The sequence below is a fragment of the Lepeophtheirus salmonis genome, chromosome 3, assembly GCF_016086655.4.
Source record: "Lepeophtheirus salmonis chromosome 3, UVic_Lsal_1.4, whole genome shotgun sequence".
NCBI classification, from domain to species: domain Eukaryota; kingdom Metazoa; phylum Arthropoda; class Copepoda; order Siphonostomatoida; family Caligidae; genus Lepeophtheirus; species Lepeophtheirus salmonis.
The window spans coordinates 20,817,294-20,842,930 of record NC_052133.2 but is presented as its reverse complement, the minus strand read 5'-3'; the positions used below and the strand labels follow the sequence as shown (position 1 = coordinate 20,842,930).

The following is a 25,637-nucleotide window of genomic DNA, read 5'->3' as shown; positions in this document are numbered from 1 at the left end:
ACTTAAGTACTTTATTCATCATTAGTCCTACTTTTCCCCCCTCAAGTACTGTGTGCCATATGCCTACATAATGTTGTTGTACATGCCAGCATAGACGTCGAGATCCAACTTTCTATCCATAGGCATGCCCAACGATGACAACCGAATATTATTAATTAAATGTACCTTCCACAATTATTATTAAAACGGGATCGAATTGTGTCAGTCAGTGAATATTCTATTCAAGAGAAACCAATAAAAAATGAACGCTTGAGGTTTAATAAGACATACGAAATATATTTTTGTATTATAATTAATAGAAATGGACAATAATACATTATCATCATTTGAACAATGCTAATGCCGACTCAATAGCACATACATAAGTAAATAGCAATTCTGAAGCCATGCAACAACTTCTAATGTGATTAAATGAATTTTTCAAAGCATTAGCAGAGGCTTTCAATTCTCTAAGTTTATTTTTCATCAGGGAAATAACCAAATCCCGGTTATCCATTTCTAGATTGTCACGATAAATTTGGCTATATACCAAAGACGAAGCATCATCACGCTTCAAAATATCAAAACAAGCATAAATATTCCATGAGGGTGAGGCCAAGGACGCTGATTCTTCTTTCGTCTCATGGATTTTTGATGATGTTATAGCGAGACACATATTTTGATCGATTTTATTGTCTTTAAGGAGTGTAAGCTTTTTAGAATCATTATTCCTTAATGTACTCATACCCTTGCCTTCTAGAAGAACACTTGTTAACTCAGATAGAGTGATAGGTATGGCGTCATGAGGATTGTTTGCAATCCAGAAACCATACTCCAAAAACAACTTGATGTTACTATGGGGACCATAATTGATAAAAACTTGGTCAAATTTCCGTACACAGTGCGGACCTGAGATGATTTCAAATGATCCGTCCCTTGCTTCATTAATGGAGACAGAGACATGAGGGGAATGATTAAACATATCAAGGAAAGGGATGAGTGCCATGCCACCATCAGAGTGATAGACTGCACGAGTATTGACAGTGAAATAAGCCCAAGCGTTAGTTAAGCTGTTTTTTAGCCTCTCTTTTTGTTCCAGAACGGGTTCTCTCCAGAAAGATGGGAGAGCATTGAGAGCCTCATCCTCAGGTATGAAAAAAGGAACATCATAGCTACTAGGAAGAGACTTGATATAGAAAAACCACTTTGAGGCCTCCCTTAGAGCAGATTCTTGAGTTAAAAATTGAGCGAGGACGTCATGAGTAGTTCTTGTATCATTAGTTTGACATTGAGCTTTAGAGCGTGTAATCACAAACTCGTAAGGTACACGGATTATAAGAGAGTTTGACTCAATAGGAGAGAGAGCCATGAGGCCTCTTCCAGTAGAAGAAAAAAAGGATAACCGCAAGTTGGTATTTGGATTCCATCCTAAATTATGTAACCAACGTATAAACTCAATAGATTCATGACTAGCGTTCTTTCCGTACTCTGAAACATTTCGTTCTTTCCGTTGTTTACGTCGATATCTTCGACCCATGTTGTTGACATGTGAGCGTGAGTAAAAATAAAATCTAAAAAAATTGTCCAATATAAATGTATATAAACAAATAAAACTTATCAAATTAATATTATAAAGGAATGGGCAATCGAATGAAAAATCTTAAATATCGAATGTAATTCAGGGATGTAAGAATTTTCAAAAGAGAATGGGTTCTAGACTGTTCCCCTCAGTTTCTAATTGCAACCACACTTCGGTTGTCCAGATACATTAGGTGGAGGGAGTGATGGCCGTGGTTCTTCTATTCCGGGGGTGCGATCAAGAATACTCTCTGCCAATTCTATAAAAGCACGCTCAATGTTAACGTTTGTCTTTGCAGAGGTCTCCAAAAAACGAATCCCATATTCTCTGGAAATCGCTTCTCCCTTTTCTTTTGAGATGACTCGCTTATCTTCCATGTCACACTTATTCCCTAATATCATTTTGTCAACCTCTTCTGCGGCGTGTTCCTGGATATTTCTGAGCCACTTTGCGATATTGTCAAAGGACTTGGGATTTGTGACATCATAGACTAACATTATTCCCATAGCATTCCTGTAGTAGGACGTTGTGATGGTGTGAAACCTTTCTTGGCCGGCAGTGTCCCATATTTGAAGCTTTATTTTTTTGCCCCTTAGATCAAATGTTTTAATTTTAAAGTCTATTCCAATCGTTGAAATGAAGGTCGTATTAAAAGTATCCTCGGAGAAACGAAATAAAATACAGGTCTTTCCAACACCTGAATCTCCAATTAATAAGAGTTTGAACAAAAGGTCGTAGCTCTTCTTTGCCATCCTTGATTTGGCCTTTTCCTTTTCTTTGTAAAAAAAATATAAATGTACCTATATATATCTGCTTCAACAATTCCGTCGTATTATTCTTTTCGGTCCTCAAAGTCAACAAAACTTCATCCTAAAAATAAAAAAATAAGAAATGGTATAATGGACTGAATATGCAACAAAGAAAATAATAAATTTACACACATACACTAGAGATCCGACGAGTGAATCAGAAAAAGTAAAGAGTGCTATTTTGTGAAATTCAAGAGATCGATTCTAGAAGACTAGTATGTTGTTCATGATAAGGACGTAGGAAACTGAAAGAAACAAAGGGGAAAAATAGATGACAAATGAGAAAGAGAGAAAAAAAGAATATATAAATGCGTCTAATTAAATGATGGTGAATATTTATTTTCTTCTATGAATATTTAAATTCAAACATGGTCTTATGTACTATGTAGTTGATGGATAGGAGGACCTCAGGATAGTTGAGACAAACACAAAGTACATAACAATTCTACAATGTTTACAAATTCCTTTTCTTTTCTTTTTTTTAAATAAAAACTTGGATCATACACATTTCCTCCGATTTTTTGATTAATGTCTCTCTTCATCCATGATTAGTATCACCAGAAACACCGAGCAACAACAGTAACAAATAAAAAGGTGGAGCAGATCATCTCTCTTTATAATCTGACACTCTTCATGTTCCAAAGACCATCATTGAGATAGTGATAGTTTTCAACTCCAATGCCCTTATTTTTAGTGGCAATTTCTTCAGTGGACATGGAGGTAATCCCAATGGCCAGAGGAGTATCTTTCCCTTCCGCAGTGACAGCAACAATGGTACCCTTTTGTGCCGGCGTCATGCGTGCATTGGGATGCGTTAGCCCCGGACACATGATGTTTGCTCCAGAGAGAACAAACTTAATGGCGCCTTTGTCCACCATTTGATGAGGTAAAAGGAAGGGGTATTGATGGAGGAGGCGGAGTGTGGGGATCCAGGGGCTGTCTCGTTGGCGGAAGAAAAGGAGTGCGCCCGAGGAGTTGACTAAGAGTTCGATATGTTCGTGGCATTTGACGATACGGAAGGCATCCTTCTTGGGAAGAAATAGATCGAGGTAGTCTGCAATATCCGGGTAGGCGTCCAGGATCTTGGCTCGGATGCCTTTTTGAACAGAGGACTTTAATTGTGTTATTCCGGAGACACTCTCCTTCTCTTCGAATTTCTTAAACATCCTGCAAAGTGGGGCAAAGACATTATTCATTAATCATATCAAGCCATTATTAAATCAATGGTGGGGGGAAGGGAGGGGCTTTCCAAAGGGAATCACGGAGAGGAGGGAAAAAGATCCTCTGCCCCTTAAGAGTACATCGTTGCAAAAATCGATAAAGGGGTGGCCGCCGGATAAACTGAGGGTCACATTCATTACTCATTATTAATTATTGTTAAGCCTTTACCTTTTGTCTTCCTAGGAAATGAAGTGGAGTGCAGCTCCTAGCGAGAAATGTGATGTGCTGACAAAAGCTTAAAAAACAATGTAGGGAAACAAGACCACGTGATCAATATTTGTACAAAGTAATCGTCGTGGGGACAGTTCTTTTTGTGCGCTAGGAGCGTTGAAAATATCCGTGGAAGATACAAAACTATCAATATCAATATTCACCCTTTTAACTCAACTGACAAGGTAAACTCTACGGTATAAGGGGAAATCATACAGTGATGTCATCTGGGGTATCATAAAAAACGACATCTGCCGTGGGAAAAATATAACTATACGACCCAGTATCTCCTCAAGCTAACAACTACTTTGTTTAAGGCTTTAAGCTTTAGTGCTGACGACACAGAATTAACGAAGAAGAAGGGAAAAAAAAGACTTATTATATTTATAATAAGCAGCAGTTGACTAATATATGAAGAATTTTGCACAAGTTTCAACTTGTACATGTAGATTGTACAAGTTAAAACTTGTACACACGAAGAATAATACTTGATCCTGTCTTATACGTTTCGTTCTTTCTCCCTCCTGCTCTTTTATTATATAGGGAGTAGCTGCTGTTGGCACAGCTGCATATTTTTATAAGAATGGGAATTAAGGGCGGTTGCTCACGTCTACGACTACTGCGTGTGCGTAGAAGGGACGTAATCCATGGGTGGGGAATTTTCTTTGAAACTAAAATAACATATTAAAATATCTAAATCTTTTTGTCAATTGACAATTGCCTGGATATAATTATAATAAAATTGATTATTCAGCACCATCCCCCATATTATTAGACGATTATTCTCCGCTTACTGATTTTAGCATTGGAAAACACATTTAAATTCATGCCAAATTTAGTTATTTGCTTTTACTTTCATTACTAACTAAAATATTAAATAAATTATATAAATATACTCACGCAACAGCTCTTCTCCATCTTAATAACAATGACTGACTTAAGTATTTAAGTGCATGCCATGGGCATCATCATAGGCTGATGTGAACGAACCCTCCTTTAAATCACACATTCATATCACATGATCGATGAACGATGTTGATGATACTATACTACAATGTTGGATTAATTATATATATATTATTTAATACTAGAGTACTGCTAGCTGATCATCATTTAATATTTTATTTTCATTCAATCCTATATCTTTTTTTAACGATAATAATAATTAAGCTCGCTTCTTTGCAGTTTGCACTCAATATTACATTGGCAAAGACGTGGGGGATTGCTTGCTGTTTCATAGTTCATGGACATGATATTTGCGGAAAATAGTCCTTGAAATAAGTCACACAACCTCTTTACAAGGTTATCTTTGACAATATCATTATACAGCAAGACCTCGTTATACTTTTTTTTTATAAATATTTATCGATTTAGAGAGGGCTACAGCCCCCCCCCCTGCAAACGCCCTGATGACCTATCGGGAATGATCCAACGCAGAATTTTTGTAACATACAAAAACTGTATTAAGCGTGTTACAGCACTTCCCGACCAGCGGTCACACAAATTATTTTGAGTATGATAAAAGAAAAAGCAAATCAACATGGTAACCCTGACAATTTGAATTATTTTTTGAGGAGAATAGCTTAAATGTAATGACGTTTGATTAGATCAGCTATAAGCAGCCGTGACGGAGATGGAGGAGGAGAAGGAAGTAAACAAGACATAGGCAAGAATTACTCTAACGTCGATCTTCAAGGTTACTCTAAGTAATACAAGAGCTTACAATTAGTGTTGTGTGGGTCCTTATTTATTCGATCCAGTTCATTCATGTCTTAGGACCGGTCCTATTGGTATTTGGGATCGGTCTTTAGGACTGTCATTACTGGAACTGATTTAAAAAATAAATTTGAGTGACGTCATCAAAGACCGAGTTTTTAGGAATGTAGGACTGAACTGGAAGTGACTGCAGTTTCCAGTCCTAAGTAAGGAGAAACAAACGCTACTTTACACCCCATTTTCTTCACTATTCATAGAGGCACCTGCTTTTAACGGTCTCTTCCCCCAATTTTACACAGATTGTTGAGTACAAAACAAAGAATGAGTGACCGAGTATAGACTTATGGACCCTCTATTGATGAGTTAATAAATAAAATATTTATTCAGCACATAAATTAATGTTTTCCTCACATTTTTTTGTTTTTTCCTCGGAATGAATGTTATCCCAGGGTATTACTGTTCAGATGTAAGTTTGATCCTTGATTATTTTATTTTATCCAATATTTTCAACAAAATACCAACCCCGCTTTAGGAGTTAACCAATAAATATGCGGTCACTTTTTCAACTTCTCTTCCCTGACCGCTTAATGCTTAACATATTTACTACAAACCATTGGCATTAATTCTTTGCATTGGGAATGATTTAATAAATCTGATTATAGGGCAAAGCAATTTTTTTACTCTTGCGTCAAAAAATATCAAATGTAATTATTGATAATAAATATTTACGCTATGTGAAAAATCCGCGGGTTATTGAAATCGCGAATCCCGAATGAGTAAGGGCTCACTGTATACATTCTAGAATGTGCAAACATAGATAAACGAACAGAAACTATATACTTTTATCAAAAAATAACTCCTGAGAAATATTTGTTTTTGTTAAAAATATTTAACTATGTCATTCAATAAGTAGATCAAATGATATTAAGAAAAGTCGTAGGTAATACATATTTTTTTTTCATTCTTTAATTGGTTAAATATGTGAAAAAAATGTAAATATATAGATTATAATTTACTCAAATTGATATAATTATAATAAAGTAACATAAGATGGAAAAATAGTTAGTGAAAAAACTGATTTCTACGATTTTTTCGTTTAATAATATCACATCGCCGCCGTCCTCGTAATGGGCTTCAACGATACTTCCTTGTATTACTAATATGGGTAGAGATAAAACAGAATATATCAGCATTTAAATACAACATCACTAGTCAACCCAAGTACCTTAAATCTCTTAATTTGAAAATGAGGACGCCTTCCTCCGGGAGTATTTTCATCTCCTAACTTGAATGACTCAAACTTGGCCTTCAAATTTGAAGTTGTCTCAAGGGATTCTCCATTTTCGTCATGAATCATCATTTGTCTGATTTGGTCCTTTGCATCTGGACTATCCTCCCATTCTTCGAATTTGGCTCTAAGTTGTTTTGCACGAGCTGTCGCCTATGTAAATTCAAGGGGAAAGTTAATATACATAATTAAAGATAAAGCCATTATAACAATGTAAAAGATTACCCTAATCGCTCTCAAGGTCTCGTCTACTTCCTCTTCCTCGGATTCAGAGTAGGAATAGTCGCTTCCATCTCTATTAGCAACAAAAATAAATGGAATTTTGATACATAAATAAAACATAGTTCAATCATAACTATAGTTGTTAATTCTAAGCATTTTCTATCGTGTGAGATTTTGTTGGAATTGCTAATCATAGCTTTGTTTTTTATTTTACAAAGCCCCTATTATTAATTTTTAATTTTTGAGGGGTGAAAACATTCAAGTATAAAGTGCTTGTGATTATGAAAAGCGGATGGCAATAGGAAATATATGTTGAGCCCTCGAAAAGTATGTACATATTTTATACATCATGTACGTACTTTATTTATCAGAATTCAGAACAAAAAATACTAAGAAAGTGGCGAAACGGTCCTGTCAGCTGAAGTAGATTCCTTGTAGTATTAGTAGAATTGAGTTGTTTGTAATTAAAAAAATATAATTAAAAATTAGAAAAGGAAAAATGGATATTGCGTGTCCTCTTTTTTCTTTTTGTTCATTATTTAATAAGTCGTGGGCGTGTTAATTTCTCCCTCTGAAGTAAACATTATTTCCTATCTTTGGTGTAAATTGATTTAAAGAAGCATAATAAAATAAATATATATAAATTAAACTATAATTACAATATCTTCACTGCATTAATAAAGGAATATCCGTAAGATAATATCTACATATATTTCTTTGGGGATGGGCCTAGGATTTTGGAATATTTTTGAAAAAAATATTCCAAAAATTAAAATTATATTGAAAAAAATATGAACAATTTCATTTATGGAAAATAAATTTCAAATATTAAAGTTTTTGGATTTTTTTTGGAAAAAAATCCATTGTTACTCTCTAAAAATTGCAAAAAGTCAAAAATTCACAGCTGTTCATTAAAATTAAAAATATTAAACTTTCTAAAAAAAAAAATCAAAAATCCAAAGCTATACTCAAAAATTAAATTTAAAAAAAAAAAAAAAATTAAATTTTCGAGTTAATAAAAAAACTCTTTAATTTGGAGGGGGCTGTAGCCACTACAGTCCTCCCCCCACCTGCTATGCTATTTTAAATGTAGAAGGTTCACCTCTTTATTCAAATATCAAGCAGTTTATATTAACAAGGGTCTTAATTCATGTGTACCAAATGGCTCACTCTCTCCTTCTCCACGCGCTCTTTTTTCATTACAGACCACTCAACTCTACATATTAATTTCCTTTTACACCACGCTAGATGATGTCAATTTTATGATGGTTACAGATGGCGCCACTTTATTTTTTTAACAATTTTCCCTCTTGATGTATGCAAATTTTTCCTCCTTTCAATTAAACGGATGAATTTGTGGAGGTGGCATTTTTAGTTATAGGGGAGGGGCAGTTACAGGGTATGGGCTGGAGGGTGTGTAGTCCCCTCTAATTAAGGAATTTTGTTTTTTATTAAATTTTGTTTTTGTGATTCGAGCAAATTATACAGCAGAGAAAAAAATATAATATTTGAAATTTAATTTTGGAATTAATAAAAAAATAATTTTCCCTGAGTAGCCATGTATTTTTGAATTTTTTTTCCAAAAAATGTAATATTTAAAATCTAATTTAAATATTTGTTTTTTTCAAAAAAAATAATATTTGAAATTTCCTTTTTATTATTTTTTTCCAAAAATATTGCTTTTCTTTGAATAACTATAGATTTTTGAAAATTTTTCTTTAAATTTAACTTTTTTTATATACTAAGAGTGCTTCGAATTTACAAGTCTAATGTTCATGCCATTGCTTACGTGTAAGAGTCGGTGTAGTCTGAGTCTGAGTATTCACTTTCCGAATCAGAGGTTCCATGCTTTCGAGGTGGTGTGAATTGCTTCAATCTGGGTCTATCTCCAACTATATTATTCAAGATGAAAAAAAGAAAGATTAGGATCAATAATTCCCATTTGTTGACCTGGAGAGGTCTCATAATTATATGACATATTATGTAAAATGAGCTTACAGAGTTTGTTTGTTGAAATTCATATAAAAGGTTTGGGATTTCTCTCTTGGGAACCTGGGATTTCTCAAGGTTTTACAAGAGAAATTCCTGGTACACATTTATTTTCAGAGAAACCTGGGATTTCTCGAGGTTTTACAAGAGAAATCCCTGGTAAATATTTATTTTTAGAGAAACCTGGCATGTAATTACATCATTAATATAAGCTTCAATGATTTATAATCCACCACTAATTGGCTTGTTCATCACTTACTAGCTAATATTTTTTATTGCATTTGGATCAGTTTACGGAATTCCAACAAGTGGAATCCTAGGACTCTAAAAAACCACCCTGGACTCTATTCGAAATTATGATAAAAATGAAAAAGATGAGAATTGAATACATCTATGAGTTAAGTCTCGTTAAAGAAAATATTATTTCTACTTAAAATGTAAAAACAAATATTTAACTTTCATTGTATTTATTATTTACTAGTGGGATCTTTTCATTTCAAATTTGTTTCTTAGGAAATGAGAAACCCTTAGAGATACGAGTAATTCAGAATGAGGACTCAAAAATTAGAATCCTCTTAAAGGCCATCTACCCACAGTTCTGACATTTTTGTACTAGGCACCATTCGAAAGAACTGACGAAAATTTAGAATTTGATGATTTTTTTTTTTATGCGATCAAAAAAAGTCAGAGCGACAAGCAAAAACAAAGATGGTGTGCGATCTCCTCGGCGCACATGTCAATCTCCGACAAGAAGATCTTCACAGTGGAAGCTGTTCTGACTGGAGAGATGATTGTTTTCTTAGTTGAATCAACAGCTCAGTTCGAGGGAACCTTCAGGACCAAAAATTAAGCTCAGGTCATGGTCCTCGGCGTCGTATTCAAGGCCAAGGAAAAACTCAACAAAGATGTCTACTACAACGTCCTCAGGTACCATGTCTTGCCATGGTTAAGAGGTCGTTCCCCTGGGGCAACTATGTGTTTATCCAAGACGGCGCCTTGGCACATGCGTCCAACAAAGTGGAGCATTTCTGCATGGAGAACATGGCTGCCTTCTGGCATCCAGAGTTCTGGCCTTCGTCCACCCCCGACGTGAACTCCCTAGAATTTGATGTTTGGTGCGTCCTACAGGGCGAGTTTGACATGAATGTTCACCAGAATGTCGATACCCTGAAGGCCGTGATCATGGAGGAGTGGAACAAATTGTCCTCAGACTTTATCAATGCTAGCTGTGCACTCTGCTCGTCTCCGTATTGAAGCCGTCATTCAGAATGGAGGGGACATAATGAATAAAAAGTGTAGAAAAATGTTGAATTGCCAACTTTTGCTTCAAAAGTGTGCCATCAAAATGGCACAAAATTGAAATATGTAGAAGTGAAAACGGATTTTAAAATTTTCTCATTTTTTAGTCCTCAGCCTTTACATCTACATTTAAATAATCCACAAAGGTATATAAGTACATTCAGTGCCGATTTTAAGGGGGGCTCTGGTCCTAGGCCCTACACTTGAACGTAAAACATAGGATTTCCGGGCAAAATTATTGTCTTTAAAAAACAAAATCCAAATTAAATTGAAATTTAAAGGAAAGAAAATGACCCTGTTCATGGTATAATCAAGATACTTGGAGACAAAGGTATATTATCCTTCTTCTACGTACCACGCCAAAAATATTAGACATAGAAGATATATTTAATTTATTTTTATCCCTGCCTTGAGTCTCGAATACATGTAATATTTATCTCATATTTTGTAAGATTTATACGTATTACGTTACAGAACAGGGCAAAATCATACATCTCCCTAACCATTATTTACTAAACAATATAGTTGTATGTTACTCACGTAGAGGGCGCTATGAAAATTCTTCTAGACATGCACCATTTGAAAAAAACTGGCTTAAACAACAGGTTACAGATTATCAAAACACTCTGGGGATAGTATATTCTTTTAGTTTGCAAATATCCTGGCATTCAATCTTTTCTTTTTATCAAGAAAACAATGATATACTTTGTTTCAAGGTATCTTATGTATAATATATATATATATAACCAGTCCCCAGGTTAATAGAAATACAAGGTTAGACCATCATATCATCGGACTTGCTAGAATTTTCAATCTGATGTAACGTACCGACTGCTGGGCAAGACAAGCCGTTTTTTTTTGACAGAACACAGAACCACTCATAGTCTATGACGTCATTATTCCTAGAATTTTCAATTGAATGTATCGTTAACAACTGTTGGGAAAGAAACAATCACGCAACCACTCATCTTCTATAACGTAAATATTAAAAGCGTGCTGGAAGTCAGTGATGGTATAAACTTGTATTTCTATTAACTTTGACACATCTTATCCTAGACTATGGACTTTAACATAAAAAATAGAAGCCAACATACTGTATATATTTTGAATAAAAAGACTACTAATATAATAAAAGTTATGTTGTCTAATTCTTACTGTAAAAAAACAAAACCTATACTCAAACTGTTTTTACGTTTGTTAAAAAATGAAATGATGTTGTCAAAATGTTTAATATTTAAGAACAGGTCCTATTCTGTTCCTCAAAATTATAAAAATTAATTTTTATAATAAATGTGGAAAAGTGGAAATAATGTTCTTTATTTTATGAAAGAGCCCCAAAATGTGCCTGGGCCTCAATAAAAACAGCTCCACCTATATACATAAATAAGTAATTCATCTTACATATAGAATGGATAATTCTAATAAAATATATCATATGGAATCTAATATTGCTGTTGAGTCCAATATTGAAATTAGATACCAATTGATAATTCAACCAACCAAAAAAAAAAAAAAAAAATCAATCTGACTTAGGGAATAAAGATAAATAGGGAAAAGATGGAACCACGGAACGACGACTCCTTTAGAAAAAAATAATATCAATCCTTTAAATATATATATTAGGGACATTCTATATCAAATCCATCCCTCCCAAAAAAGGCAATTTTTCAACTTACCACCTCAGAAGTTGATGAAATTGAGTATAAATGTAGATTTTACCTACAAACTTCGAAACAACTTTATTTTTTGAAATCTGATGACTGGTTTGTGAGATATGGAGCTCTTTATTTTTGCAATTTGGGTAAACACTCTGGAGTACACCAAATTTCAAACAGTAGGGGAGGCTCGAGAGGGGCTGTACCCTCCCTGCCCCAAAATTAAGGAATATTTGATTCTTACTAGAAAAGCTAATATAAATAATATTTGATTTTTTGCAAAATTTAATTAATTCTTTTTTCCAAAAATTTAATTGTCTCTGAATAACTGCAAATTTCTGAAATTTTCCTCCGAAAAATTTAATATTTGACTTTGAGATATATAAAAGTAAATACAACTTATTTTCACATATTTATTCGTTCCAGAAGTACTTTGTTTGTTGAAATAGAACCTATGGTTCAGAAGATATGACTATTTAAATTTGGTGTAAGGAACCACTTTTTTTAGTGAAATTGCCAAAATGAATGCCTCCATATCTCAGGAACCAATCTTTTGATTGCACAAAAATATATTTGATTTAGAGTTTGCAAGTAAACATCTACCTACATGTATAATATGTAGTGTTGAGACTCGCTCCAAGACCGAATTTTTTCAGGATCGGTTGATTTTTCTTGAGCAATTTGGACTGATATTCCGGTGTAAGCCGCAATCATAGAGCGTAGACAGAAATTTAATTGTTTTCAAATAGTTAACGGATTTCATTTGGTCTCAATCTATGGAGCGATTTTCAACACTCATCTTGATTGATGTGTTATACAAATTGGATTTGTGTAAGACCTTTAACTTCATTTGACATTATTGTGGGTCCATGCTCACAATTTTGAAATACAAATGACACCATCAACAATTCTAAATGTAGATTCGGTCTAGGCCGAATCTTAAATGAGACTGATTGTTTTGTTAGATTAACCTAGACAATGTTTTCTTTGAAACCAGTCATTATGGACCTACTTTCAATGATTTAATTCTTTTTGGGGATTTGGTGTTGAATGATGCATAATATACTATATAAGGAATAAAAGTCCAGAATTCTGTAGGATATGTCAGACAGTGAGCCCATCTTAAAGTAATAGCAGTAAGAATAAATAAGCAGAATAGAAAGCTCCAAATCAACTTGGAATTCAACTAAAAAGCATGAAAGATTTTTTCTTTTCAAAAGTAAATTCTTAATTCTAAAGTGCCTATTAATAAAAAAAGCAGTAAAAAGAATCAACCTACTGACATTGATAATATAAATAGTTATTAATTAATTAAGGTAATGATAAAAAGGATTAATTTATTTGAAAGATAGAAAGAGAAAGAGAGAGAGAGAATAGAATTGAAAATAAGTGTGTTACAAACATATTAGTACAAACAGAATAATATCTTAAAAAACTCAAGTTAATAAAAGTTATCATTAGTGCACTTACCACCAGGTAGTCGACCCAAGAAGCCGAGTGCAGTCATGACAGGCTTATCGGGGTCATCGCTTTTTTTTACTGAAAGAGAAATCGAAGAAGCCTAAAGTCTAATTTTGTTTAAGCCTATGTATTTGTTTCGAAAATTACTTAAAGTTTTTATTATCAAAAGTTAAAAAAAACTATTTACTTAAATTCTATCTTTGAAACTTGTCTTAAGCCACCAAAAACAACACCCCAATCATATTTGGAGTTTTATAAACCCAAAAGTTGATTCCAGCAACACATTTTTGTGTGTGTATTTTTCATTTCATTTTGGGTTGTTTAAGGAATAAAATTAAGAGTCCCGATTCAAGAAATAGTACTTTATATATGAAACGCGCAATCGTTTCTCTCTTTTATTTCTTTTAACTTACTTAGGGATATTTTTCTATTAGTAGAATAGTTATGAAATGAAGGAAGGTGTTGAATTAAAAAAAAATCATGCAATGAAGGTTTCAAAGTGTGGGAAAGCAGGGTCCATTCTAATAATAAATGAATAGCTACTCCGTTCCATTCATAGACGCTAAATCAGGGTTTCATTGCTATTGTTGTGTCTTCATGTACCAACAGTCCTAAATAACGATAGAACACGTCCTAAGATTGGACTTGACCGAATAAAAAAGGACCGAATCAACACTAACCATTCCCACTTCACTTTTTAAAATGCAACAACAGTGAAAAGTTTAGCAATTACTGATTATTTTTCATCAATGTATTTGCATCTTTAATTTTTTGTTTGGTTTGTCATTCTCCTCCAAGGAGCTGTACTAAGAAATTTAATTTTTTTTGACGTTGACCTATTTATAATTAATAAAAAAGTTTATTTAATTCCTTAAGACAAACGATTGTTTTAATTCAATTTTCTTTTTCATTTCTGAACTATTTTACCAAAAATAGCCTTATGTAGGTCAAAAAAGAGTGTTAGTAGTATTTCTTGTCCTATCCCGTGTCGGTAAATAAGTGCATAATTATTCTCAAGATCAAACAATGATATTTTTTTGAGTGATTAAAGGAGCGAATCTCTTCACTCGGTTATATTCAATTGATTCGATCTACAAGAAGAGGTATATGAGAAAGTGGAGTGTTGTTACATCATTATTAAGAGGCGTCCACAGGATTATATATATATATATATTTTTATTTTTTTGGGGGTGGGGGATTTTGGAATTACAAAAAAAAATTTGAAAAATTAAATTTTTCTGATTTTTTAAAAAAAAACCCACAGCTATTGACAAAAACTTTAAAAATCTAAAGCTACTCTCCAATAATTAAATGAATGAAAAAAAAAATCATAAGTACAAGAAAATTCAAAGACCCGTATTTTTTCTCCAAAAATTAATTTTTTTGGAAAAAAATTCAAAAATTCAGAGCTGTTCTCAAAAAATCAAATTTTATAGAAAAAAATTCTAGAATTAAATTAAAAAAAAGTGGAATTAAAAAAAATTTCGGTAATAAATTAAAAATCCATTGCTATTCCTAAAAATTTCAAAATTCCATAGCTTTTCTCAAAAACTTACAAAGCTATTTACATAAAATTTCATTTTTTGGTAAAAAATTTCTAAAATTAAATTTCAAATATAAAAAAAAAAAAAAATACAAAGATTAAATTTCTCGGAGAAAAATTTCAAAAATTCATAGTTATTAGAGACAATTACAATTTTTGTAATTAAATTTGGCAAATTTAATTAAAATTTCAATTACTAAATTTAAAAAAGAAAGAAAAAAGTATTACATTTTCTAGTAAGTATCAAAAATGATTTAATTTGGCACCTCCAGGGTATCCCCCTGTGGACGCCCCTGTCATTCATTATTACAGTTTTTAGTCAACGGAGCAAAGAAAAAAGTAGTAAAAAACGATCTAGGTTAAGAGCATTCTTCTCATGGGTTAGATGTTTATTAATTCTGAATGGTTTGTTGTTTTTTATTTGTTTTAAGAGAGTGAGTCAAAATTAGAATAATATAAAACCATGCTTGTATTAAGTGAATTATAAGTATTGACTAATTACATACCATATACATTCTTTGTCCATCAGGGGCGTCCACTGTACCCGCTGTACCCCCCACCCAAAAAAAAGGATTTTGATTCTTACTAGAAAAGTTTAATATTCGAATTTTTTTACCAAATATTTAATATTTGAAATTTAATTTAAAATATTTCTTTCTGAATTTTTGAAATGTTCTTCCAAATTTAATTTTTTGAGAATAGCTATAGATTTTGAAATTTTTATCCAAAAGTTTAATAAATGAAGTGTTTTTATACTTTAAATTTAATTATTAGAAATGTTTTATAAAAAATTTCACTTATTTAAACATCTCTGGATTTTATAATTTTTGAGGAAAACTACGGATTTTTTAAAAATATTTTTCTGAAAAACTTTATATTTGAAATTTTTTTCGAAAAATTTTGTTTTTTGGAACAACTCTGGATTTTTGAAACTTTTTTCAACATATATATAATTTTTTGAGAAAAACTATGAATTGTTGAAATTTTTCTTCGAAAAATTTACTATTTAAAATTTAATTTTGGAGTTTGTTTTCCAAAAACTTACTTTTTTGAGAATAGATGTGGATTTTTGTTCTAAAAAAATTGTTTGAAATTTTTTTCCAATAAATTGTAATTTTTGCACCCCCAAAAAAAAAAATAACAAAAAAAAATTTATATATTTATTCACGTGGACGCCCCTGTTAATGTATATACTATTCATGAAGGATATAACTAGGTTTCTGACTCAGATTGTTTTAACTTCTAAGTAACTAAAGTCATGAATGAGGGATAGAATATTGTTATTCATTAGGTATGGAGAAATGGTCGAAATCTTGGCGAGCATTCAAATAAAGCCTGTCCAATAATGTCATAATTATATGATAACTTCGAAAGACGACATTTTTGAAGTACATAGTAACTTCTACGCAATTTCTAGCAAGTAATATTTTTTGTAGCTGTTACAGCCTAAAGATGTTTTTTTTGTTTTCCAAAGCTGCTAGGGTAAATACTCAATTAAGTATCATCATACCGTTAATTAAATATTTCATGTTATGGGCGTCCACAGGGAGTGGGCTAGATGGACTGGATGGGCTGTAGCCCTCCCCAAATTCAGGATTTTTCTTTTTACTAGAATTTTTTTTTGTACGGATGAAAAAGTTAAATTTTAGAAATTTTTTTCCAAAATATTTCATTTTTCCTTAATGGCTGTGAATTTTTTTTTCGCATAAAATTAAATTTTTTGTGAATGGCTGTGAATTATTGCATATTTTTTTCGGAAAAATGTCATATTTTATGAATAGCTTTGAATTTTTGGGAAATTTTATTTAACATTTGAATTCTCATTTTGGAAATTTTATTAAATATTAGAGATCTCATTTTTGAAATTTATTCTCAATTTTTTTTTTTTGTGATGTGGATTTTTTTATTGATTTTTGAAATATTTTTGCGAAAAATTTAATATTTTGTGAGTAGCTATGGATTCTAAAAAAAAATTTTCTTAAAAATGAAAGTTTTTAATTTTTGGATATTAAAAAAAAGAAAATATCGAAAAACCAAGACCTTAAGGATCTTAAAGGTCATTCTAGAAGTATTATCTTTGAGTTGACGGTATTATGATGATAGTCAAATGGTAATTTAGTATTGACCCTATCATTTATTTGTAATTCTTAAGGAGGGAACATCTATTAATAAAGTGCAGGGGGAGTTTTGTGTTAAAAGCAGTGTTTAACTTAGAGCAGAATTGGAGATTAACATTGGAGTCATTCCTACCTATGACCTTTGTTCATTTCCTTCTACCCATCGTAGCTTCTTGTAGCTGATTTAATGAAATGTCATGAACTGCTCTCCTCTAAAACATTCTGCAAATTGTCCGAATTAACCTGTCAATTTTTGGTTTACTTATTCTTAAATAACTGAAAGTACTTAGAATATATAACTCTAGACAGGACCGTCAACTATTTGGTCCCTTTCAAAATTTGTTTATTATTAAATGGAAAAGTCTTTTCTAAAAAAAAAAAAAAAGATCACCAGAAAAAAAACATGAACACCCCAAAATCCCAGAGACAAATCCTAGCAACGGTCCTAGCTTTAGATGTATCAGCTGATAGATCTCACTAAACTATGGTGCTCCTTACTTACTTGCTAATACGTTTAAACTTTCAAATATGTAAACTTAAACACTAAAAACTTAAAAAAAAAAAATACACTCGTGAAGATTTCGACAATTTTTACATCTCTAAATATCATATATATTTAGATACTGTATACATGCTACTGCACTGTGACTTAAGAATTGTGATGATCATACATTTCTTTAATACTTTAATTTTCTCCCAAAGTTCATAAGAGTACTAAATGAAATAATTAATCATAGAATCTTACCATCATCTTCGCCATTTAAAACCTTTTGCTCCATATCTTTGAACTTATTAAGAACACTTCGTGCCTTACATTCTCTTTTGGCAATTTCTGTCTCAGACATGTATTTTTTCGTTTCTTCCACATCTTCATCCTCCTCGTTTCCCTAGTAACAAAGCAGTCATGATAAAACAATCAAAATGATGTGTACGTGCGTGCAGGTGAGTTTCCACATCTAACAGACGTGTACAGTACGTTACATAGTTTATCATTTGGAAATAAACCAATGGACCGTTTATTTCTAAGACCTTTTTATTCATTTAATAATCTGGGATTTAAAACGTTTATTGTATATAAGGAATAAAATGCCAAGATATATTACATTTTGGAAGCACAGTAGTTACTAAAGGTATGTGAGCTTTCACATGGATCGGACGTTTACACGTGTTTGGAATTGAGGATATCCTTCTAATAATATAATCTTCAAACCACATCAATTCTCTTTTTCAAAATAAATAGGTTCTATGATTTAAAATGTTTCTTATGTGTAAGAAAAAGCCCTGAAGAGATAAATTTGTAAACTCGTAAGTTAACCTTGTGCTTCTGAAATGTAATTTTATGTGGAATTTTTACAACTAAAACAATAGAAAAGTTTCAAATCACTAAGCCTTTTCATTATTTTAGAAAAGAGCATTGTAGGGGCTTGAAGATTATAATTTGTAAATGGAAGTCTTAGAAATACATTTTACATTGGTTAATTCCAAAATTATACACGTCATAACGGTTCTAGGAAAATTGACACGGATAAACTTGCCATTGGGAAAATTTCAAGTCATTTATCAATCATTGCAGAAGACTTGTTTTTTGCAATGGCAGGATAACCTTGCAGACTAAAAACCACCATTGTCACTTCAAAAAGCATTTAGGCCCTCCAAATACTTCAAAATAAACACGGAAACCGGGTCCATGGATTGATTAAGACTACGACAAAGACACCAAGCAGGTTAAAAACCATTACTGCTAATTCGTAAAATATATATGCTTTTCCAAAAGCTCTACAAAAACTCCATGCCCCATGTTTATTAGGACTACGGCAGGGTGACTGAGCAGGCTAAAAACCACCTCACCACTTCACAAAGCATTTAATACCCCTCCAAATACTTCAAAACTAGACCTGAGCCATGGCTTGATAAAGGTTACGGCAAAAACACCAAGCAGGTAAAAAAAAGGGGTTAATTATGAAGTATTAGACGAGCATAAATGTTTTGTGAAGTGTTGGCGGTTGTGTATAACCTGCTTGGTGCCCCTGTCGTAGACTTAATCAACCTATGGATCCGGATTTTTTTTCTAGTTTTTGAAAGAGGCATACATATATGCTTTTAGAAACAGTAACGGTGCTTTTTAACCGCTTTGGCGTCTTCGACGTAGTCTTAATCAATCCATTGATCCTGGGCTCATTTTGTAGTATTCAGAGGGGGTCTAAATGCTTTGTGAAGTGGCGACAGTGGTTTTTAACCTGCTTAGTGTCTCTGCCATTGGACAAAATAAGTTTTGGCCCGGGTTATTGGGATTTTGTTAGTTAATGACGGGAAAATTTACCAATGACAATTTTCCACCCTGACTATTTTCTCCAGAGCAATTTTCTTCAATGACAATTTTCCGTGCACGCGTTGTAACTTGTAGACTACGGTACCCCCCCTCAAAAAAAGAAAGAAAAAGTGGTTAAAAAAAGCATAGCCCCTATTTTTTTCTATTTGATCTTGGGTATACTAATTTCTTCTTAGTATCTAGGATTATAATCTTAGGTGCCCACTTGAAAAGTGAAACTTTTCTATGATTTGAGTCAAAGGGATAATTGAAACATCTCATACTTCAATGTAAATGACAGAAAAAGTAAGGATTATAATTCTTATTTAATTAATTAGACTTTGAGGGAATTTTAAATGTAAATTGGTCGTATAAAAATTTGGTAGGTCTAACTTGAATCATATCTAAGTAATTTAAGAAAATGTGAAGAGTTTCAACTAACTTTTCATTACTTTATTCATTCTGATAATATTGCAACAAACGTTCAATTTTAAAAAGAGTTCGAAAACAGTGGACAATGGACGTCCGATAGACGTGGAAACTCAGATTAGCATGCATTCAAATTGAATTTCTCGCGGTCTTTTCAGTTTATTGCAAACAATGAACTTTTTAAATCACAGAACCTTTTCATTTTGAAAAGGAAACTTGTTGAGGCTTATAGACTATAAGATGTACATAAACGTTTGATAGTTATATGGAAACTCCCCTTAAGTTTAAAATATAACTTACTTGAGTCCATCTGGAAGGAGAGAGCCGACTTGTTTTTTTTCCTTTTTTCAACAACTCTTCCTGTTTTTCTTCAAAATGCTCAAAAAATGTAAATTTGTTGGATAAGGACATTTCCGCTTCATCAATGTCATCAATATTTTCCTCACTTGTCTGTATAGGAATAAGTAATGAGCTTTTGATCAAAATAGTGATCAAGCTTTTGTACAATCTTTCTAATTACTTGTTTAATTTTTCCAACCAGGAGTTTCGGCTTCACGGACTTGTCTTCCAACTTACCTTCCTCCATTTGTTTGAAAAAATCCAACTGATCATGTTTTTTCTTCCGTATTTGATCTAATTCTTGATTCTTTTCGAAAGTGGATTTATCGTTGGGAACAACGGCTTCAGGGACTTCTCCTTTATCAAACATGTCTCTAAACTTCTTTGCGTTCTCACTTCGTACATCCACCTATAATCATAAAAAGTAAACCCATGGAGAACGACGAAAATAAGATAAAGGTTGACACACTTTGGTCTTTTTAATTTTTGAGTCTTTTTGTAGCATGATGTCATCAAACTCCTTCATAATACTATCTCGAGTCCCGCCCGTTAACTTTTTCCTTAGACCTTTCAACTCCTTTTTTCTCTCTTCGGCCAATTTATTTTTTCTCTCCGTTCCTCCTTCCTCAAAGAGCTTCTCAGCGTGATGCATTTTCTTTTGAACGTTTGTCATTCCAATTTCGTCTTCTTCTTCTGATGAAGAAGGAAGCTCTTCATCAATCTCAGCCAATAGATCCTCCAATTCCTCTCCATCCTGTAGACGCTTCAACTTTTCCATGATGCCATAACGATCCGAGGATATCCCTCCACCATTCCCCCGCTCACCATGCCCACTCTCAAACATTTTAAACTTTGAGCCGACGTCCAAATGCTCAAGTCCTGCATATTTCTCACCATCGGGATTGCATTTCACTACGTCAGTTAATTCTACAGGATTGCTCTCACGAATAATCGTCTCCATTCGACGAGCCTGCTCTTCATGTTTGACTAAAAAATCACAAAATATTTAATGAGCAATGTTTTAAAGGATACCCAAGTCAATGCCCGTTTTTGTGTGAGAGGGATCTGGGGCTATTATCCAATGTGAAAGGTTCTATTCTTTTCTTCCATTTTGAACATTTGTATTTTATTTCGAATCATTTTTTTTGTTAGATAATAAAGTTTAAATTTGGGAGGATTTTTTTCTCTCAATTGTTTATTATCCCCTACACAGGGTCCAGGGCAATTGATCCCCTTCTAAAACTGGCACTGACCCAAGTATTTTAAGGAGTATTCTACTCACGGACAACTTCACTGGTATTTACAGAGCTATTTACGTCAATGATGTCACTTTTGACAGTCTTAGGTTGAAAAAGCTCTCGGTGATGAACCTTGCAATAAATCACTCCTTCATGACTCACATAGGTGTCAAGGCTAAAAACAAAAAGTTATTATACAATTATGAAGAAATCTTTAATCTAAAAGTGGAGTAGACGTTACTTCAGTATTTTCTTGCATTGATGGCATTTAAAACAGTTTTTATGCCACCAAGACTTCTCCGCAACAATTCTTTCCACTAAATAGGGCTCCTTTTCGCATATTTTACATATTTGATTCACTTTTTGCTGCGGGGGAATGGGTCTCTGAAATGCATGAATAAAATGATCCACCGAGGGGATTAAAAATTATTTTATTCTAATATTAAAATTAAGAAGTTACATTATTATACAATATCCGGTATCTTTTTAAAAATATGTTGTAGTATTTAAAAATAATGATATTCTACGCTATGGAACGTTGCCAAATAAATATGTACATACAAAAAAAAAAATTATAACTTAAAAAAGTATTTATCATTTAGAGTACATCTTGAAAATGATGAAAATATTAATATTTGAAGATAAACAAACAACTTTGGTGTGTGTGCACATTAAGTAACACACCAAGGAAAAAAAGGAGAAGAAACAAACTTATTGCATGCCTCTTAAAAACAAAATACTTGATCCATGACTAAGTAAGGGGGGGAGGGATTGGAGAAGTGTATCGTGGAACATCCTTACCTTGACATCCTTACGTGATTTAGAGCCTTTGGATTGCGAATTCTTTTCAAATTGTCGAGCAATTCGAGATGGATCCTTACTTCTGACATGAATTTTCTTGGAGCGTGAGTCACCTTCACCATTTTTCTTACTGAACGCCTCCTAGAGAGAAAGAAGAGGCGAAGGACGGAACTTATTAGTCATAGTCGTACAATGTCATCATGAGAAATTGTTACTCTACTCAAGAAATTGAGAAGTATGTATAATTCCATGGGTTTACATATTCAATTTTAGAATTGTAAAAATATACTCTTGCAAAATTACTTGTAAAGAACCAGGGGCTGTACCCCCAGCCCAATAAAGGAATTTTTGCATTTCACTAGAAAAAATATTATTTGAAAAAAAAAGGAAAAATATTAAAAAATTAAATATTCATTCAAATTTAATTTTTGACATTTTTTCCCAATAAATTTGACTTTCTGCAAACAGTTGTGAATTTTAGTTTCTTTTCCCAATTTTTTTTTTCTTTGAGAACAGCTATAGATTTTTGAAATTTTTTTCCAAAAAATTTAATTCCTTAAATCTAGTTTTTAAAATTTTTATATACAGTTGTGAACTTTTGAGATTTTATTACAAAAAACATAATTTTTTGGGAATACCCGGACATTATTCAAATTTTTTTTTCCAAAAAAATAAATTGTTCTGAATAGCATTGGATTTTTGAAATTTTTTTCTAAAAAATTGGATATTTTAAATGTATTTTTTGAAAACCGTTATAGATTTTTGAATTTTTCCCAAAATATTAAATACTTAAAATTTAATTTTTGAAATTTTTTTCTAAAAAATCAACTTTTTGTAAACAGTGTTGAATTTTTGAGTTTTTATTACAAAAAACTTAATTTTTTGAGAATAGCTATAGATTTTTGAAACTTTTTTTTCCAAAAAAACGAAATTTTTGTGTAAAGCTGTGGATTTTTGTAATTTTTTTCAAACAAAATTAATTTTTGTAAACAATGTGGATTTTTGAATATTTTATCCAAAAAAAATAATTTTTGAAATTTTTTTTCATAAAAATTTAATTGTTATGAATTTTTTCCCAATTTTTTAAATTTAAATTAAAAAAGAAAGCCCTCCCCAAAATATAATCCTGGGGACTCCCTGTGAGCATAAGCTCAGTCTGTCTATAATTATCATTCAAGAGGACATTTAACACATCAATTTTTATTAACATTGAACACATCCTGTTAATTATATGGGGCCGGTCAACACAAAAGTAAGCTAGAAATTGAGTCTGAGCTATTCTTCGACATATGATTTCTCATTTCTAATAACAATTTAGTCTCATTAACCCATTGGAGGCCCTTGCAAATAGCACTTGGTGTAACAAAAATCATTGTCACAATGACAGAATTATTAATTGATAGATTTTCTTGGAAAGGGCCATTTCCGAGCTAAATTAAGTTTTATAAATCAAATGAAGATTTTAAATTATAGCTAACATTCTTATACATCTTAACTTATTCTAGAAATTTGAATACAAAGCCTATAACTGAGCTAAATATATCCCTAAATATTGTGCTGTATGATGTAAGAAAATAAATTTGGATTTTTTCCTTTTTCTTTTGATTTTTTTTCTATTAACAAATCATCAATGTATGCATGAGTTCTTACAATTCTATCCAAGTGCCGGGACTTCTTCTTTCGAGGTTTTTTCTCCCCGTTTTCATCTTTGCTTCGATGTTTTTTTTTATCCCCATTTGTCGACGATTTAACTTCCTCCTTTGATGTGCATATCTAGTATACAAAAATATCATAAAATATTACTGAAAGAACCAGTATTAGAAATACTTGACACTCAGTTCAAAAATCAATGTTAGTACAAAAATCAATCAAAAACACAGAGAGATCGATAATTATGAGTACGTGATGGACCAGAGCCAGTCTTCATTTAGCTCGGTTTGTAAACATAAATGCACTCTAATTACATCTTTTTCGGTTGTGGTCGTTAGAGGAGTTGAACTAAAGGGATCAGGAAGCTCCTGCTCTTCAATAGGGATCCCTTCCTCCGCTTCTTGTTCATCCTCCATGTCTCCCTTAGCCTCTTGACCATTTTCTTCTCCTTCTGAGTACTCCCATTCGTAGTCTTCAGCCTCCTCATCCTCATATTCCCACTTAAGACCCGATCGTAAAGAAACAGGGATTTTTCGATATCATGCAAATATGATTAATGAGAGTCATGCAAAATGAATATATAAAAAAGAAAATAAGATTTCATATGATTTAATAATTTTAAAAGAAAGAATTGCTTCTCAAAATGCATAACCAATTTCTATCAAATATTTTTTATTATGAAGGAATAAAGCTTCTTACATCTTCTGTATCTCCATTCTTTTTAGTTGAAGACATTCTCGGTCTCGGTTGAAAAATAACCTATGCTGAAGAAGTCAAGTCTCAAATATAATAGAAGCCCTGGAACAATAAATATATATATATATAAAGCATAATATATAAGCCCTCATGCCGGGGATACCTTACCTCTATGAATGTATCTTCGATGATTGTGAAGCACACAGAAAAATAGACAAGGAACTCACGATATAAATATGATGAATCGGTCCGTACACACACAGACTTCTGAGCGACTGAGTGATTTCTTTCTTTTTTCAAAAAGTTGTAGCTCTTGCCAAGTTTGTGAGCTTAATTGTTTGAAACTTACACGACCTAAGAAGTTTTTAGGAGTAGTATATATGTATTGCGTTTACTACTACTAATACCAGGGGTAAGGAAAGGCAGTTTTTTTTCCATTCCTCTCTCTCTCACACAGCCGCCTTGTTAGATTTCTATTTAAAGGCTCACGTGCTTTCACTTATATCGGCATAAGTCAGATATTCGAACAAAATAGAGGGAGTAGCCTGCGGCTTAATACTCGGAGGTTTAATATGCGCATAATAGTATAATTACAACTATATAAAAACATGGAAAGTTTGGGAAACCCCCCAAATTGTCAAAAATGTTGGTGGGGAAGGGATTAAGGGACAAGTCTGAGGGACTCTGTGGGAAGCAGTATCCTACTACAAAATGATTAATTATTCGTACGAAAATAGTATTCATTATTTGGATATATTAGTATTTGTAATAAGCGAGAAAGCACCTATACTGAATCATCACAAATGAATAAGAGGTTGAATGGTTCAGAAAGTCTGACGCATTGAGTAATTATTTATCGAAAGACTTACTCTAAAATAGTAAATGAATACTGTCCTTAAGCAAGTATGACTCAGGGGGACATAAGTTAAAGGGGTAAGAAATTTCGGGAGAGAAAAAATTACTATTACGTGTAAAAATATGCATGTAACTGCCCAATTATAGTCGTCAGTATCTTTGAACGATAAATATATGTATATATATTCAGGAAAGAAGAAGCTTTCTAAATATAAAATGACGTCATGTAAATT

The 25,637-nt window shown here is 32.4% G+C and overlaps 4 protein-coding genes across 10 annotated transcripts; all 4 read right to left on the bottom strand.

Moving 5' to 3' along the window:
- Positions 1-255: 255 nt before the first annotated feature.
- LOC121114601 (SET domain-containing protein 4) lies at positions 256-4,844 on the bottom strand. Of its 4 annotated transcripts, none has more exons than XM_071887145.1 (3): positions 4,699-4,844; positions 2,500-3,534; positions 256-2,428 (listed from the first exon to the last, which is right to left on the bottom strand). In XM_071887145.1, the coding sequence occupies exon 3, from the start codon at positions 1,514-1,516 to the stop codon at positions 323-325; it is 1,194 nt and encodes a 397-aa protein (XP_071743246.1). In that variant the 5' UTR covers positions 1,517-2,428; positions 2,500-3,534; positions 4,699-4,844; the 3' UTR covers positions 256-322. The 4 variants fall into 4 exon arrangements, with proteins under 4 accessions (XP_071743246.1, XP_071743245.1, XP_040564548.2 ...); XM_071887144.1 differs by having other exon boundaries at positions 2,504-3,534; positions 4,699-4,737; XM_040708614.2 differs by lacking the exon at positions 4,699-4,844 and adding an exon at positions 3,757-4,103 and having other exon boundaries at positions 2,504-3,534.
- LOC139904688 (ras-related protein Rab-10-like) lies at positions 1,714-2,310 on the bottom strand. The gene has a single exon (XM_071886848.1). It carries the CDS (start codon positions 2,308-2,310, stop codon positions 1,714-1,716), a length of 597 nt encoding a protein of 198 aa, XP_071742949.1.
- On the bottom strand, positions 2,982-3,533 carry MCTS1 (malignant T-cell-amplified sequence 1 homolog). The gene has a single exon (XM_040708617.2). The coding sequence runs from the start codon at positions 3,531-3,533 to the stop codon at positions 2,982-2,984; it is 552 nt and encodes a 183-aa protein (XP_040564551.1).
- A 1,663-nt stretch (positions 4,845-6,507) lies between the features above and the next one.
- LOC121114596 (uncharacterized) lies at positions 6,508-25,385 on the bottom strand. 4 transcript variants are annotated; one of them, XM_040708604.2, is made up of 16 exons: positions 24,718-25,385; positions 24,553-24,651; positions 24,168-24,353; positions 23,854-23,976; positions 22,204-22,344; positions 21,644-21,786; positions 21,447-21,577; positions 20,634-21,151; positions 20,346-20,573; positions 20,126-20,275; positions 17,834-17,975; positions 13,438-13,506; positions 8,814-8,916; positions 7,028-7,097; positions 6,740-6,955; positions 6,508-6,670 (listed from the first exon to the last, which is right to left on the bottom strand). In XM_040708604.2, the coding sequence occupies exons 2-16, from the start codon at positions 24,586-24,588 to the stop codon at positions 6,668-6,670; spliced, it is 2,259 nt and encodes a 752-aa protein (XP_040564538.1). In that variant the 5' UTR covers positions 24,589-24,651; positions 24,718-25,385; the 3' UTR covers positions 6,508-6,667. The 4 variants fall into 4 exon arrangements, with proteins under 4 accessions (XP_040564538.1, XP_040564541.1, XP_040564539.1 ...); XM_040708607.2 differs by lacking the exon at positions 24,168-24,353 and having other exon boundaries at positions 24,718-24,951; XM_040708605.2 differs by lacking the exon at positions 13,438-13,506 and having other exon boundaries at positions 24,718-24,925.
- Between the last annotated feature and the right edge of the window lie 252 nt (positions 25,386-25,637).

Coding starts and splice junctions, on each gene's coding strand:
- LOC121114601 (XM_071887145.1), bottom strand. CDS start 1,516: ATGGGTCGAAGATATCGACGTAAACAACGGAAAGAACGAAATGTTTCA.
- LOC139904688 (XM_071886848.1), bottom strand. CDS start 2,310: ATGGCAAAGAAGAGCTACGACCTTTTGTTCAAACTCTTATTAATTGGA.
- MCTS1 (XM_040708617.2), bottom strand. CDS start 3,533: ATGTTTAAGAAATTCGAAGAGAAGGAGAGTGTCTCCGGAATAACACAA.
- LOC121114596 (XM_040708604.2), bottom strand. CDS start 24,588: ATGTCTTCAACTAAAAAGAATGGAGATACAGAAGAT. Junction 23,977..24,167: donor CGACCACAACCGAAAAAGAT/GTAATTAGAGTG, acceptor TTTGTATACTAG/ATATGCACATCAAAGGAGGA. Junction 7,098..8,813: donor GACTACACCGACTCTTACAC/GTAAGCAATGGC, acceptor TGTTGCTAATAG/AGATGGAAGCGACTATTCCT.